Source organism: Lutra lutra, chromosome 10 (assembly GCF_902655055.1).
Source record: "Lutra lutra chromosome 10, mLutLut1.2, whole genome shotgun sequence".
Taxonomy (NCBI): Eukaryota; Metazoa; Chordata; class Mammalia; order Carnivora; family Mustelidae; genus Lutra; species Lutra lutra.
In genome coordinates this window covers 113,007,274-113,022,030 of record NC_062287.1, presented here as the reverse complement: position 1 = coordinate 113,022,030, position 14,757 = coordinate 113,007,274, and the positions used below count along the sequence as shown (strand labels likewise).

Genomic DNA, 14,757 nt, shown 5'->3' with positions numbered 1-14,757 from the left:
GGGTCAGTGAGGATCAGGGAGGGTCAGGGAGGGCCAGGGAGGGTCAGGGAGAGTCAGGGAGGGCCAGAGCCCCAGGTCACAGCCTTAGCTTCATCCCAGGCCTCCCAAATTCACCTCCTCCCAGCCCCGTCCTTGTGGCCCACTGAGCACCCATGCAGGATTGAGCTGCAGTTCAGAACCGGAGGTCTAGGGAGGGAAGAGACTCTCCAAGGTCCCTCAGCAACGGGCCTGGGGTGTTTGGGGGGGCAGGCAAGGTGGCCCCGCGGGAGCTGGGCTGGAGCTGGGCCAGGTTCCGAAGGGAGGACGGCCTTTGAAGAACAAAGGAGCGGGCTCAGGGTCCCAGCGGGAAAGGCTCCAAGCTGGCAGGGCTGCTTGGACGCTGGCTCTGTTTTCCAAAAACACAGATGGGCCAGGAAGGGGGTCAGAGTGAGGCCGGGAACATGGGCCCCCTCCCCCCCCAGGTTCTGATGGCTCAGCAGCGAGTCCACACGGGGCTGGAGGGGGCGGGGCCAGCCCAGAGGCTTGGGGGCTTCTGACCCCCAGGCTGGGGACCTCTAGGCTGGAGTGGTCCGGCTCTCATGGGTTCACAGATGGGGACCCTGAGTGTGGCTGAGGGGCTCAGGCTCAGCCCCCAGTGACCTTGTAATGTCGGTCCGGGGCTCAGCCTCCCAGGTCTAGACATTGGGAGCCTCTCTGGATGAGGAGAGCCGGGAAACAGCACCCACGTCCACCTCCCGCCTCACGGATTCCAGCTCCGACGTAGCTGTGGGCCCAGCAGTGCCTTGGTGGGGGTAGGAACTATGGGGTGACCTGAGTCTGCTGCCCTAGAAGGGTCAGCCTCAGGGACCCCTCCATGGAGCCCTGGAGCCCACTGGGACCTGTCTTCCCCCAGCTGCAGATGGACAGGGGGAGGGATGAGGCTGGCAGGGACCTGGGAGCTGCGGGCCCCAGGGGTGTGTGTGGGGACGGTGCGCTGGCGGGACTTGGCGCCAGTGCGGCCTGACCACGCGGCGGTGAGACAATGGGGAGGCCCCCCCATCAGCGTCCACTTTCGAAGGAATCTGCCTCGCTGTCCCTGTGCCGAGGCCAGAAACAATAGTGCTGGAAGGAGGGCGGTGGGGGGGGGGGGCGGCCCCCACCACCCTGTTTATCTCCGCGCTTTCCAGACCCCTATCCGCCTCCGACCCCCAAATGTTCTTTCTGGAACTGACCTCTCTCCTCTCGGCACTACGTGGGGACGGGGCTGGACAAGGGAAAGAAATACCCCTGCCCCAGCGGGGCCCTGCCCGAGGCCTCCCGGGTCCCAGCGTCCCTGCCTCACCGAAGCCTCCCCGCTCCAGGGGCCGGCTGTCCTGACAGCAAGCACCGGCCCCGCAGCCCCCAGCCCCCAATTCCTCAGAGCCCCGCAGACCCAGCAGAGGGTCCCACTGTACACGGGGCCGCGACGAGCTCAGCCACCGTGTGGGCTAGTGGCTGCTGGAGGAAGCCGCCCCCAGGAACGTCCCACCCAAGGCCCCAGGTCCCCACAACTCTGGGGCCGGGGCTCAGGGTCTCACTGGAGACTCCCAGAGTGCTGGGGACCTGGTGCTTTTGTCCAGCTGTTCCCGCGGGGAGGCCCAGTCCCCAGGGGCTGGGGGCTGAGACCGTCCCTGTCCTAAACGCCAAGGCCTCTAAAGCCAGTGTTCCCCAGCCCTGGTGAGTGCCCCTTGGCAGGAACTCGGAGGCGCGCGGACCCCTTCAGAGCCGACTGTTGGCCTGGACAGCACCCAGGGACCGCATCAAAAGTGGGGCTTTGGTGCCCTCTGCTGGTCATGTCTGTGAATGGCCGCCCCGGCCCCCTCGCTGGCCTGGACAGGTGCCTGCTCCTGGAAGCCACCTGCGCTGGGGGCCTGCCCCGCCTGGGTCTGACGACGGGCTCCCTAAGGGGGCGACACAGGGGTCTGTGTCTGAGTGGGACGCAGACCCTGGCCGGGGCTCAGCCGGGGCTCTGCCAGGGGGCCTTTCCGGGAGCTCAGCCCACTGGTTCCTGGTCTCGCTCCCTCTCCTGGGCCAGCCCCCCGCCCGGCACCAGGCCTCCAAGGGTGGCAGTGGGCAATGCTCCGGCATCCCTGAATCTACCTCCCTTGCCCCTCAGGGTCTGCTCAGGCCTGGAAAACGGTGAGGACGGTAAATATTTACTGACAGGACAGGGCAAATACTGCCCCCAGGGCCAGGAGGAAGGGCCAGTTTGTCGGTGCCAGGAGCAGGTGCAATCTGGGGAGCCAGCCTGGAGACGGCACCGCCGGCAGCGTGTCCTCCGTGCGCGGGCACCCGAGGACACACATCCCGGCTCCAGCCTCGGTCTCCCCACCGCACTGGTACTCGTGACGGTGGAACACAGGACAGACGGGAGAGCAAGCGTGTGGGGAGGGGTGAGGCGGCAGCATCCCCTGGGAGACTCCGGCCCTCCGGTGAGGGGCTGGGGGACCCAGCACGGTCAGGTGGCTGCTCCTCCACATCCCGCTGTCTGTGGCTAAGGGGCATTTGGACAGAATGCCGCTGACGGTAATGCCCCTGCCAGGCCCGCGGGCGAGGGAAGCCCAGGTTCCAAGGGCAGGCAGGGTCTGGGGCCATGGGACGACTGTCCTCCCAATTCCCAGAAGGGGCGGAGCCTGGGCCCGGAGTGGGTGGCAGAGCCAAGGTCTGTGGGCCTGGCTTCCATGGGGTGACCTGGGGGCTCTGGGAAACCGGGGCATCTGGGGTTCAGGGCTACGGGGGGTGCCCAGCAGGAGACTGGGTCTGACCCCACCTCTGCCCCCGGGGACCCTGGTGACTGTGGACGTCCACTTCTCCCTGCTTCTGGGATCCACGTGTGGGAGGGGGTACGGCGAGTCCCCGCCTGCCTTGTCAAGAACTCAGCCATGGAGGGCTGAGGGGCTGGTGGGAGAGGCTCGGCAGGAAGGTCTGGGTCTCAGGGCCGCGGTAAGTTTCAGGAGGGAAGTGGGAGACAGGCTCCAGGCAGGGGGCCCAAGAGTGGCCGCACACCATGACCAGGTCTCCTGGGTGGACAACCCCCCCAGTGGACATGAGCCCTCTCCTGAGCCTCCCCCACAACGGAACACCCCCGAACCCCCAGCGGCACCCACAAGCAGCTGCACTGGGGGTCCCACCAGCTGAGAGGGCCCATACACTCCTGCTCCCCGCTCCATGGGATTTGCTGGCACCTGTTGCTGGCACCTGAGGGGGAGGGGGCCCCTGGGTCATCTCTCAGGGTCTTGCCCACGAGCTGGCCAGCCAGGACATGGGCTTGGCTAACCGCTGCTAACCCTGACCCCGGGGGCCTGCTTCCCCATCCCAGCTGCGCCCAGGCCGGCTGTGGGCGCTTACGTACCTCAACTCCCGCGGGACGCCCCTGTCTCTACCCCCGAGGATGGGGCCGCCCGGGTGTGCCCATGGACGATTTGCTGTTGATGCCAGCCGCCTCCTCCCTTCTCTTCCAGGTCCCGTGTCCTGCCCTCAGCTCCAGGGGTGGAGCTAGCTGGGGACCAGCCACACGGAGGGGGGAAGTCGCAGGGAAGGGGGTGATGTCACGGAGAGGGGGTGGCCCAGGAGGGAACCAGAGGGCTGCAGTAAGGTCGCCAAGACAGCCAGGCCCTCCCAGGAGGGGGATCTACTTCTGGCCACGAGGCCGCCCCTGAGTGGTCTGCAGACTCAGGGGTCCCGGGCACCCAGTCCCAGGCCCAGCTGTCCCGAGCCCCGAGCCCGGGCGGAGCCTTCAGGAGAGGTGCAGATTGGTTTGGCCTGGGCGGCCAGCTGGCCGGGCTGGTGTGCAGCCAGGGTGACCTGCTGACCTCCCAGGCCACAGTCAGTCCAGACAGCCCCCAGGCTCTTTGGCACACCAGGTGATGGCCTAGGCGGGGTGCTCAGTGGACCCACACCAGAGGAACCCTAAAGACCTGAATGCCAAGTGACCTCGTCCTTAGGCCCAAGGGCCCTTCTGGGACTGACCACCATGTCTGGGCTGCTGAGCGGGAGGAGAGGGCCGCAGGGCAGCAGGGACACCCGACCCGGGCGCTGTGGGCTGCAGTCCTTGGGGGGACACAGCCGAGACACCCTTGAATGCTGAGCCCAAGGTCCCTGCCCAGTGCCCACAGGGTCCGAGTCTATCCTGCAGCCCAAGCTGCCGTTTGGTGGCTCCTGATTCCTCCAGGACACGCGTGGGTTCCTCCGGCTGGGTCTGGGCTGGGCTGGGGCGGCCCTGGGCCTGCCCAGAACAGGGGTGGCCTACGGGCACTAGAGCGACCGCGGGCAGCCTCTTAGGCCCTTCTCTGTCCCCTACCTGCAAGGCCCCGTCCTCCCCTCAGCCTCCGTCAGAAACAGGTCCCAAAGTAGAGCACCGCCAGGCTAGTGGGGAGAAATGGCTGTAATGTTCTCCTTCTCTTCCCTTGGAAAGCGCTCTGGGGGCCTGAGAACTCAAGGCTTTGGCGCTAAGAGAATGTGCTCCCAGCCAGTGCCCCCAGGCCCCCCAGAGCCCCCCGAGCCTTTCTCTGCTCTGTCCTGGGCAACCAGGGGCCGTGGGGGCCTCCCAGCACCCGGGGCTGGGGGGAGCTTACCCACGGGCGCCCAGCGAGCAGGGGCTGAGCTTGGAGGGCCTGGTGCAGAGAGCAGGATGGGGGTCTCTGGAAGGTACCCCCCGGCTGACGCCTCCATCCCCACGCCACACAGACAACGCCAGCCAGGCTCATTCAAGGGTTTATTAACTCGCTTGGGGTGCAGGGTGCGGAAGGTCCCGGGGACGCCGGTGCCTGGGGCGCGTCCTAGTTGCAGTAGTTCTCGAGCTGGTAGAGGGAGCAGATGCTGGTGCAGCACTGTTCCACGATGCCGCGCTTCTGCAGGGCGCCCTCCAGACCCAGGGCCAGGCCGCCTGCGCCAGGCGCCCCGCCCAGCTCCGCGTCCCTCGCTGCGGGAGCAAGGCAGGCAGCGGGTCAGGGAGAGAACGCGCTCCCCTGCCTGTCCCCATCCCAGGCCCCCTCCACCAGACCCCAGGCCCCCCCGGGGGCGGTGCCAAGGCCAGAGCCCGCACGTGTCCTCGCTGCCCCACACGGACTTGCCGGACGGAGGTAACGTAACAGGACGTAACAGAGGGGATGTCATTGTTCTTTTTAACACTCCCACCTGACACCCCCCAGGGGCCGGGGCGGGCCTCACCCTGCAGGTCCTCTGCTTCCCTGCGGGCCTTGGGCGTGTAGAAGAAGCCGCGCTCCCCGCACACCAGGTACAGCGCCTCCACCAGGTGGGACCCACACAGGTGCTGGTTCACGAAGGCTGCGGTCGGGGCTGGCGCCCAGAGGGCCAGCAAGGCCAGCAGGGGCAGGACACGCATCCAGAGGGCCATGGCGGGGGACAGGGACCTGGGGGATAGACACGGTTGAGGATGGAAGGGGCATGTGTGCCAGCCAGGACCCCCCACCCTGTGCTCACCCCCCAAACGCTCTGAGGCAGGAGCTCTCGTGCTTCTGGGGCCCAGACACCCCACACAAGGAGCCCACAGGAACAGACCTGCTGGCTGTCCGGGTCAGGGTGCAGCTGGTCCTGGGGGTTGGCGGCCACGGGGCCCTCCTGGCTTTATAGTCCCTGACCCCAGCTCCTGGCCCATTAGGGCCCCCAGTCAGGGCGGCAGATGGCGGGGGGCTGAGGTGGCGATTTCTGGATCATTTCCCCTGTGCTGGGTCCGCGGGAGCCACTCCTGGCCGTCAGCTCCTCTGGGCTGCGGGGTCATTAGAGTCCTAACGAGGGGCCTGATGGCCACTCGCAGCTGGCGCAAATGTCTCCACCCCCCGCGGCCTTGCCTGAGCCACATTTTCCACATTAGTCCAGGGGAGCTGGGGCCAAGAGGAGGGGCTTGTCCTGCCTGGCCCCTGGACCCCTCACAGTCCTTGGTCTGCCCCCCGGGCCCCTCAGATGGTGCAAGGCCATGGGGGGTGTGGGGGAGCGCCCCGTCCCTGCCCCGTCCCTGCCCCGTCCCTGCTCACGGTCCCACCCCCACCCCAGCACAGGAGCCTTGCTGAGACCCTCAGCACCCAGGACGCTGCCCTGAGCCGAGTGTGGGGACCAGCCGCGGTGTGGACACTCGGGCTAGGCCTCCTCTCTGCCGCGGGGGTAGCACGTAGCCCTGCCCACACTCCCTCTCCGTGCCACCCCTGTTTCTGGTGGGCCTGTCCAGCTCCCCACACTATCCCTTTTAGACCAGAGACTTCCTCGGCTGTCATATGGTTTGGGCCCCTGGACAGGACGAGGAGAGAGGTCAGGAGCCCCCCCGCCCCCCGCACCTCTAGCCATTTCTTGCCACCAGGGTGTGTCTGTGACTAGCTGAGTCCTGTCTCCTCCTGTTGCCCCGGGGGTGTCAGGGCCAGCCCTCAGCCCTTCCCCAGGTCTCAGCGGGGATCACAGCCCTCAAACATGGCCCCACCAGTGTCTCATGGGCTGAAGAAATGCAGGTATTGGAGGCCTGGGCATGGGCGAGGTGCTTAAGGCACAGGTGACGGACAGACAGACCGCCAGGGAGGGCTGGGGGAGAAGTCTCTGTCTGGGAGGGCCCTGACGGGTGATTAGGAGTTTGCCGGGACTGACATCCTAAAAGCTTCATGCCAGGGCCCTGGTGGGGTGGGGCGGGGATGGCTGCCAGGAGTGAGCAGGGCCTGGGAGACAGGCGGGCATTTCCCACCCCGCAGCAGGGAAGAGGGAAACCCCAGGCTGCTCTCTCCAAGGACAGGGGCAAAGTGGGAGGAGGGAGCCCCTGGGCTAGGCCAGACCTGGAGGATGTGGGGGGCTGCAGCTGGAGGGCCACATCCAGACCCCTCGAGTGAGGCAACGGGCATCTTACACAGCCTGAATCCTGCCGCAGCCGCCTTGCTGGGGACTCAGGCCCAGAGATGTCATCTGTGAACCAGCGGGTGGGACGCCTCCGGGCCCATCCCTGCACCTGCTACGGGCTGGCCCCTGTGCCCCTGTCCTCTAGTGGGGACACCCGGCTTGTGGGGAGGGCCCAGCCTGTAGCCCTGCCTTGGAATTGCACCCCCTAAATCCAGAGCTGTGAACCCCAGGTGGGGCTCCCTGGGCCCCCTTCCCCCACACTGCCACACCACGGGGATGAGGCCCCCTTCGTCCCCGAGCTGCTGGGGGCTCGGCGCAGGCTAGTCCTCTGGGGTGAGCAGGGTGTCTTCTCTCTGGCTGGGGCAGCCTGGTGAGGTCTCGAAGGAGGAGGGAGGCGGAAGAGAGACCTGGGGACGAGGCTGGGAGCAGGGTGTGAGCCCAGGCCGGCGCACAGACGCGGAGGGAGGCGCTGGAAGGGCTGCTTCCTTTTATTGAGGCTGTGAGCGGGCGACGTGGGCGGGGCGGGGTGGGGTGGGTAGGAGTCTGCGGGGTGCCTTCCAGCAGGGGGGCTCTCTGGTGGGCTCTTGGGCATCCAGTAACCCCGCCCCTCCCGTGGGCAGCGGCCGGGGGCAGGCCGGGGACGGGAGCGGGGAGACCTCAGGACCTCCCCTGGGCTCCTAGCCGAGGGCGCCCAGTGCACGCGTGAGGGTGTACAGCTCGTCCTGCAGGCTCTCCAGGGACCGCCGGACCGCCTGGGGACTGTCCAGCACGTCGATGGCCCGCGTGTAGGGGTCAAACTTCACAGAGAAGGGGCGCTGGATGCGGGAAGCGTAGTCCCTGGGGGAGGATGGAGCTTCGGTCAGCCGGTGGGGCTTGGGGGCACTGGGGAGGTGGGGGGTCAGGGCCGGCTTGGGGCAGGGAGGTGGTCCCCAGTAGAGGGCCTCCTTCATCAGTGCAGGACAAGAGATGCCCGGGCCCCAAAAGCTCCTTGTGACCAACTGATTAGACAAGATGGGGGACCGAGGCCTGCTCTGAGTGGGGGGCAGGGGAGGGACAGGCCTTTCCTCTGCCGGACCCCAAGCCCGCCCCACCCCTCTGGAGGCCTTCCTGGGCTGTGTGCCCCAGAGAGCCCCAGGTCTGTTTCTGTCCCCACATTTGCTTGTAAGGATCCAGCCCTCCGCTCCTGTCCTCCTGTCCACGCCGCTCCTGTCCTCTGGGACTCAGTTTCCCCTGGTTGGAAAATAAGGCTCTTTCTGAAGATGAGTGAGTGGGAGGCATTGGGCTTCGCCTCTCCCAGACGCCGCTGGTCATGCACCCTTAGCCCCCCGCTCTGGGGACTCCTTGCTCCCTCCAGGCCCCCTGGGCTTCCCCTACCCGCCTTCAGCCACCCCTGCCCCTCCTCTGTCCCAACTGGGTGGCCCCAGCTGTTCTAAAGGCAGGAGGCTGGGAAGGGTCCCACAAACCCTTCGTAGAAAGGTCACACTCTACCTCCTCAAACCTGGCCTTGACCTGGCCACCGGTCTGGCAGCTCTCCCCCTCCTGCCCCCGGGGACTTTGGGGGGTCCTCCTGTGGGAGGGGTGTGCACACCTGGCGCTGCTTGCCGGCTGGCCCTGTCTGGCCCTGTCTGGGAGTGGGGGGGAGGGTCTCAGCCCTGGGAGCCCCGGCCCACCTGAGCTTGCTCTTGGCGTCACTGAAACTTTCGGACACAAAGTACACGGACTGGTAGGTCTGGTCCTGGTACGGCTGCACGGCTACGGCGTCGGGGTCAAAGGCCCGGATCTCGGGCTCCTCAGACAGGGAGTGCTGGGGGGAGGCCGTAGGTCACAGGACCCCCACACCCCAGGCCTGGAGGGAACGGGAGCACTGCGGCCTGACCCCACACCCTCCCGCCCAGGGGTCCTCTTGAGGCCTGGGGATCGTGAGGGTGGGACAGGGCAGGACGAGCTTCCTCAGCGGTCCCTGGCTCCCACCTCCCCGGGAGCCCCAGTGTGAGCACCCTCCCAGCCTGCGGCCGTGGCAGGGGCCGGCCTCACCAGGAGCTCCCCGTAGGAGGACAGCAGCCCAGCGCCGTAGGCCTTCACCTTGCCATCCTGCTTGCACAACCCGAACTCCACCGTGAACCAGTACAGCTGGTGGGGACAGACGGAGCTTTGGCACAGACAGCCGCCACCCCGCCAGCCCATAACGCTCAGCCCTGCCACACACCCCCCCCAGCAGGGCCCGGCTGGGCTCCGGGGGTCACAACGTGAAGGGGGCACTCCCTGGACAGAAGTGGGACCTCAACCCAGAAGGGGTCCCCCCCGCCTGAACCCAGGTGTCCTGAGCGCGCCCCCCAAGGCCCTGCCAGGAAGGCACCCACCGTGGACAGCTTCTCGATTTCCTCGTCGGAAGCCCCCAAGGAGGCCAGCCCGATGTCCTGTGGAGGCAGGAGGCAGGAAGGGAGCGACTCAGCCCACCCTTGCATGGGTGCCCGTGTGGGGCAAGGATGCTCCAGGGGCCCCCTGGACACTCCCCAGAACCCAAGGACCCTCTGGGGATTCGGAGACCCTCCCAGGATATGGGGATCCTCCCAGGATGGGGGATCTTTCCAAGATGCAGAGATGCCCCTGGAATCCAGGGACCCTCCCAGGAGCAGGCGAGGGGCCAGGACCCTTCTCCGCGGTTTTCCAGGCAGCCAGCAGGTGGCAGCACAGGCCATAAGACCTCCCAACCCCCCTCCCCCGCCCCACCCCCCCAACAACCCCTCCTGAACCTCCCCCCTGCTCCCCGTCTTCTCTGCACCATGGGGGCTGGCTCCTCATTTTTATAAGGTTGTTTTCCCAGAATGGGACCCCCCGCCCCTCTATTCCAGGATGATGCCGTCCCCCTGAAGCCTCTGGGACCCAGGCAGGCACCGTCCAGCTCCAGAGGGGCTCGGGCATGGTGCCAGGGTGGAGGGGCACGGGGCGGGGGGGGCAGGCAGCACCAATCGCTGGCCCCCACAGTCCCCAGGCCCCAGCCCTGGACCACAGCGGCCCCCACCTGAGGCCTCTAGGACACACCTGGGAGAATTGAGCAAAGGTGCGGTCTGCCAGCATAGGCACGTGCCCCAGCAGCTCGTGGCAGCAGTCCCTGTGGGAGTGGGGAGACGGGTGGCACTGGGGGCTGGGGGGGCCAGCAGCCCAGCCCCCACACCCTCCCTCCATGCTCCGTGGGCTTGGCGCCAGGCACCCGCCAACCCCATGGAGCGAGGTTGGCAGCAGGTGCATGGCAGGGCGCGGGGGCGGGGTGCACTCACGGCTCGGGGGAGTGCATGGGGGAGGACCCGTGCCGGATGTACTGTGTGCACTGGAACACTCGGAAGGCCAGGCTGGCCAGGAAGTCCCGGGCGGACAGCAGGCCGGCCACTGGCCGCAGCTGGAAGCCCGTCCGCTCTGCAGGGACCACGGCAGGGGGGAGGCGGTCAGTGCAGGCTGGGGGGCACCCCCCTCCCACGGGGCTCTCCCCGGCAGTGCACACCCTTCAGGAAGCGGGACACGTCCTCCAGCTGGGGGATGCTGTCCTCCCGGTACCCGCTGAAGCGTTCCAGCAGCTGGAAGGCCTCCAGGTGCTCCCGGCAGGCGTGGGTGACGTACAGGCCCTTGAGGGTGGTGTAGACCTCTTTCCTGCGGGCGAGGGTCTCAGGCCTCAGTGCCTGCTGGCCCGGGCCCTCCCCACATCGGGCAGCCCTCCCTGTGGGAGCTCTGCTCTGCCCCCTGGGAGGCTCTGTGGGGGCACCCATTGCCGGTCTCTCGCTGGGCCCTGAAGACCATGGCCGCTGGGGGCTCCGAGGGACAGAGGGCCATGGGGACACCTGGACCCAGCAGTAGCCTCTCCTTCCAGGCGGATGGTCAGGGCCTTCTCATGCGGCCCTCCCTGTCCCCTCCGCCCCAGCAGGGGCCCCGGGGTCTTACCAGGTGGCGATCTCCTCGGCCGTGTACTCCACACGGGGAATGGGGTCGCCACTGCAGACAGGGCATGTGGTCAGCGGGGAGCCCTCGGGGAGGGCGAGCAGGGGCGGGCAGGAGGGGCTCGGAGCCTCGGCAGTTGCCTGCTTCACTCAGCTGGGACTTGGGGGTCCGAGCCACTGACCACAGGGACGGTGCTGGTGACTGAGATGGCCCTCGCCCTGCTGCTGTGGAGCTCTGGGGTGGGGTTGGGGTCCCTGAGGGCCTTACTGCTTGTACTGGAACGCTATCTCCGCGATCAGCTTCCGGCGCTGGCGGTACGCCTGGTCCGAGAAACCCTGGCCAGAGAGTATCCGATGTGCTCAGGAGGCTACCAGGTGCCCCTTCCCTGCCCACCACCCCCTTCCCTGCCCGCCCCTTCCCTTCCTGCCACACTGGTGGGGTGCCTGGGGGCTGCCGCTAAGCTTGGCCTCGGTGGTTCAGCCGGGAGGTGGCAGACAGGCAGACAGAGAGATGCCCCATTCAGGCATGGCCAGGGGGCCCATGCTCACTGCCCTGGCCACGAGAACAAGGACACAGGAGCCCCAGGGGCACCAGCTCACCGGGTGATCCAAGTCCAGGTCAGGGTCAAACTTGGTGACCAGATGGTGGCACTTGTCCAGTTCGGAAACTTTCCTCGGGAACCAGAGGACTTCAAGGAAGGCGGAGGGAACAGGGGCCTGTGTGAGCATCCAGCTGACCCAGAAGCAGCGTCCCCTGGGTCTTCCTCAGGGTGAGGGGGGACGTGACAGCTGGAAGGTCCCAGAGGGCCTGAGCTGGCAGGGGTGGGGGGACCCAGGCCGCACATGTGGTCACCCCAGGGGCCCCCTGCCGGAGCCTCTGCACCCCCGTCTCAAGGTCACGGGTTGTCCACAAGGACAGAGGAAGCAGCCTCACCCTTATTCTCCCCGGCGCCACGCACGTCCTCTGCCACCAGGCACACGGAGCTGAGCAGGGCGGGCAGGTCGGCGCTGGGCACCTCGCAACGCACAAAGTACTCGAGGTGGGGGCCCCCTGCCCGTGGCCTCTGCGGGGGCCGGGTCTCCAGGTGGTGGATTTGGGCTTCAAACGTCTTAGGGAACAAGGGAGAGACAGAGAGAGGGAGAGAGAGACAGAGGGATGGAGAGAGACAAAGATGGAGAAAGAGACAGAGGGAGAGACAAAGAGAGAGATGGCGAGAGAGACAGAGAGAGACAGAAAGAGGGAGAGAGACAGAGAGGGAGAGACAGAGAGATGGCAAGAGAGACAAGAGATGGAAAGAGATAGAGAGAGACGGAGAGAGGGAGAGACAGAGAAATGGAGAGATAGAGAGAGAAGGAGAGAGACAGAGAGACAGACAGGGAGACAGACCCAGGGAGGGAGGGGAGATGGGGAGATGGGAAAGAGGAAGCACCACGGGTCAGCTCCCACGGCCTCGCCCTGCGGCCTCGCCCCGGACATCCTCTCCCAGGAACACCCAGGCCGTCCACCATACTCTGGTCAGAGCCTGCGACCTGGGGAGGGCTCACGACCGGGGGATGGGGTTTCGTCCAGTTTGTGTGATGGGGGTCATCCCTGCAGCCCCTCAACCCAGTGTTCCAGGAGACGTGACGTGTCCCTCAGCCACACCTAGACCGCCTGAGTCCCCATCCGTTGGCTGGAAGGTCCACCACCCTGGTGGCCTGATCAGGGACTGGGGGTGGGCCCTGGACCCCGCTGTGGCCCCTGTGCCCTGGGGGCTCCAGCCCCTGCTCAGCACCAGCCTGGCAGAGCGGTCCACCCCTGCCACCTCCTGTCGCCCAGCAACAAGGGCACATGGGCCTTGACAGGCCCTCGGGCCACTCGGCCGTCCAGGAGCTGGAGTCCAGCTCTAATGTCATTTGGGCGCCTATGCCAGGAACCTGTGTCCCGCCTGGCCTGGTGTGACCCAGACAGCTAGTACCATCAGCCACCACATTAGCCGGAGCCCCTCAGGGGCAGGCGGGGGAGGGGACCCCGACTTTCCAGGCTGCCCTGCTGGGAACCACACTTTCTCACCTGTGCATTACCCTGTGTGTGACCCAGTGGGGGTGAGGGTGACAGGGAGTCAGGCCTCGGCTCAGGGCTTGGCTCAGGGATTTCCTGAGACCATGAGGGGGACTGTGAGGACCTTGGGACCCCCAGAGCTCTCGGGGGTGCAAAGCCCCAGGCCCAGGGCTCCTGGGACCCTCTCCAGTCACGGCCCTCAGTGGCCCCGGGCAGCCGTGCTTCTGTATGAGTCCCGTGGAGGGGACACCATGTCCACACCAGCCACACCACCCCTGCCGGCCTCACCTCGAATGCCTTCACGGCCCGGGACAGGGACGCGGTCTTGGCGCCACGAAGGGTGAAGAGAAGGTTCAGCGTGGCCTTCCCGTCCTTGTCCTTGAAAACGGCAGCCTCTAGGGGGTCCCCGGGCTCTGAGGAAGCAGCTGACGCGGCCTCGGCCTTCTCTCTCTCCTTGCGGGCGTCCTCGATGAGGCTTTGTCGCCGCCCGATGAAGCGCGGGGACTGTGGGGACAGGACATGCCCAGCTGCCCTGCACATGGCTGCCCTGTCCCCGGTTCTGACCCCTGGCGTCTTTGAGCAGCTGCTGTGTCCACGGGCGGGACCGGCCGCCCAGGCCTCACCAGCTGAGGCACAACGAAGAGCCTGTCTCCACCCGATGGGGGGCTCGGCCAGGAAGATTCGGGGCCACAGCATGGGGGCAGGTGTGGCTGGGGGATGTGCCCACAACACCCACGTGCTGCATGGCCTCTGTCCCCGGCCGCCAACCGGACGAGGTGACAGGTGTGACTCAGGGCCCTGAGGTGGACACTGGCCAGAGTACTGGGGAGGCAGGGAACGTGGGGCCTGGTTCCTGGGAGGGAACCAGGTTGGGGAGTGCCTGCGAGGCTGGGTGGGCCCCGGGAGCTGGGGGGGGGGCGGGCTGCAGTTCCCTGAGCAGGTGGTTTGCAGAACCCAAACCGTGTTTGCATTCAAGACGTAGGAACAAGGCCCATCTGAAATGCGTGGGAGCTGATTTTTCTGGCACAACCCTGAGGACGCATAAGACCACTCTTATGGCCCAAGTGTCCTCCAGTCCCCCAGTCTCCTGGAACCGGGGATGCTGGGCACAGACCTCTTGCCCTTGGGGACTGTCCTGGGGGTCAGGGGTCCCTGGGTGGCTAGGTGGGGGAGGTGGGGTTCAAGACAGGAGGTCACAGGTGGGCATGAACAGGTGGCCGGTGGACAGGTGGATGACGATGGCAGTCACCCAGGAGCCCCAATTACCCCTGGGCTCGGGATTGGGGTCTGACCCTCTGTGTGGCCGGCACCTCCCGCAAGGAGCCGCCACCAGGGCCCAGGACACTGTCACACACACACCAGGGAGGGGCCCCCTCAGAGCTTTGACCACCCCGCAGTGGGGTGGTCAGGGGTCGCCTCCCAGCTTGGGCAGAGCAGGTGCTCAGGGCCAGGACCCCACCCCGTGGCCAGGTCTGGGGCATCATGTGGACCCTGAGTCCAGGTCCCCTGCCAGCCTTTGGGGGACACCTCCGTGCTTCCGGCCCGTGTTGGCCATCAGGCCCCGGCGGCCCCCTTACCATGATGGCTTCGGCCTGCTTGGAGTCCAGCTCGGAGACAGCCCTGCGGAAGCCCTTGGCCTGTGGCGAGGCGGCGTTGGGAGTGGGCATGGCGCTGGCGTCCGTCCGGGGCTCACCTCCAACAGCCCTCTGCCGGGCGGCCTCTTATAGGCTGAGCTGACGTCAAGGCCCCATGGGTCCCCCACCTCCCACCTCCCTGCATCCTCCCTGCCGCTTGAGGGAGGCGGTGGGCGGGAGCGAGGACGGGAAGACGAGCTGGAGAAAGGGCTCTGTCCCATTAAATCTAATTGCAGCCCTGCCCGAGGCACCCAGCAGGGGCAGCCGCCCTCGCTCTGAATCATCTCGGCTCCAGAGGATG

General features: G+C 66.9%; 2 protein-coding genes across 3 annotated transcripts; both read right to left on the bottom strand.

Annotated features, from left to right (window-relative positions):
* Positions 1-4,748: 4,748 nt before the first annotated feature.
* On the bottom strand, positions 4,749-5,838 carry INS (insulin). The gene is made up of 3 exons (XM_047692432.1): positions 5,539-5,838; positions 5,188-5,390; positions 4,749-4,939 (listed from the first exon to the last, which is right to left on the bottom strand). The coding sequence occupies exons 2-3, from the start codon at positions 5,372-5,374 to the stop codon at positions 4,797-4,799; spliced, it is 330 nt and encodes a 109-aa protein (XP_047548388.1). The 5' UTR covers positions 5,375-5,390; positions 5,539-5,838; the 3' UTR covers positions 4,749-4,796.
* Positions 5,839-6,354: 516 nt separating this feature from the next.
* Positions 6,355-14,503, bottom strand: TH (tyrosine hydroxylase). 2 transcript variants are annotated; one of them, XM_047691935.1, is made up of 13 exons: positions 14,400-14,503; positions 13,111-13,326; positions 11,716-11,890; positions 11,382-11,470; positions 11,050-11,117; positions 10,786-10,836; positions 10,352-10,497; positions 10,131-10,266; positions 9,895-9,964; positions 9,213-9,269; positions 8,935-8,982; positions 8,523-8,656; positions 6,355-7,689 (listed from the first exon to the last, which is right to left on the bottom strand). In XM_047691935.1, the coding sequence occupies exons 1-13, from the start codon at positions 14,487-14,489 to the stop codon at positions 7,530-7,532; spliced, it is 1,440 nt and encodes a 479-aa protein (XP_047547891.1). In that variant the 5' UTR covers positions 14,490-14,503; the 3' UTR covers positions 6,355-7,529. The 2 variants fall into 2 exon arrangements, with proteins under 2 accessions (XP_047547891.1, XP_047547890.1); XM_047691934.1 differs by having other exon boundaries at positions 6,357-7,689; positions 8,887-8,982.
* Positions 14,504-14,757: the final 254 nt, after the last annotated feature.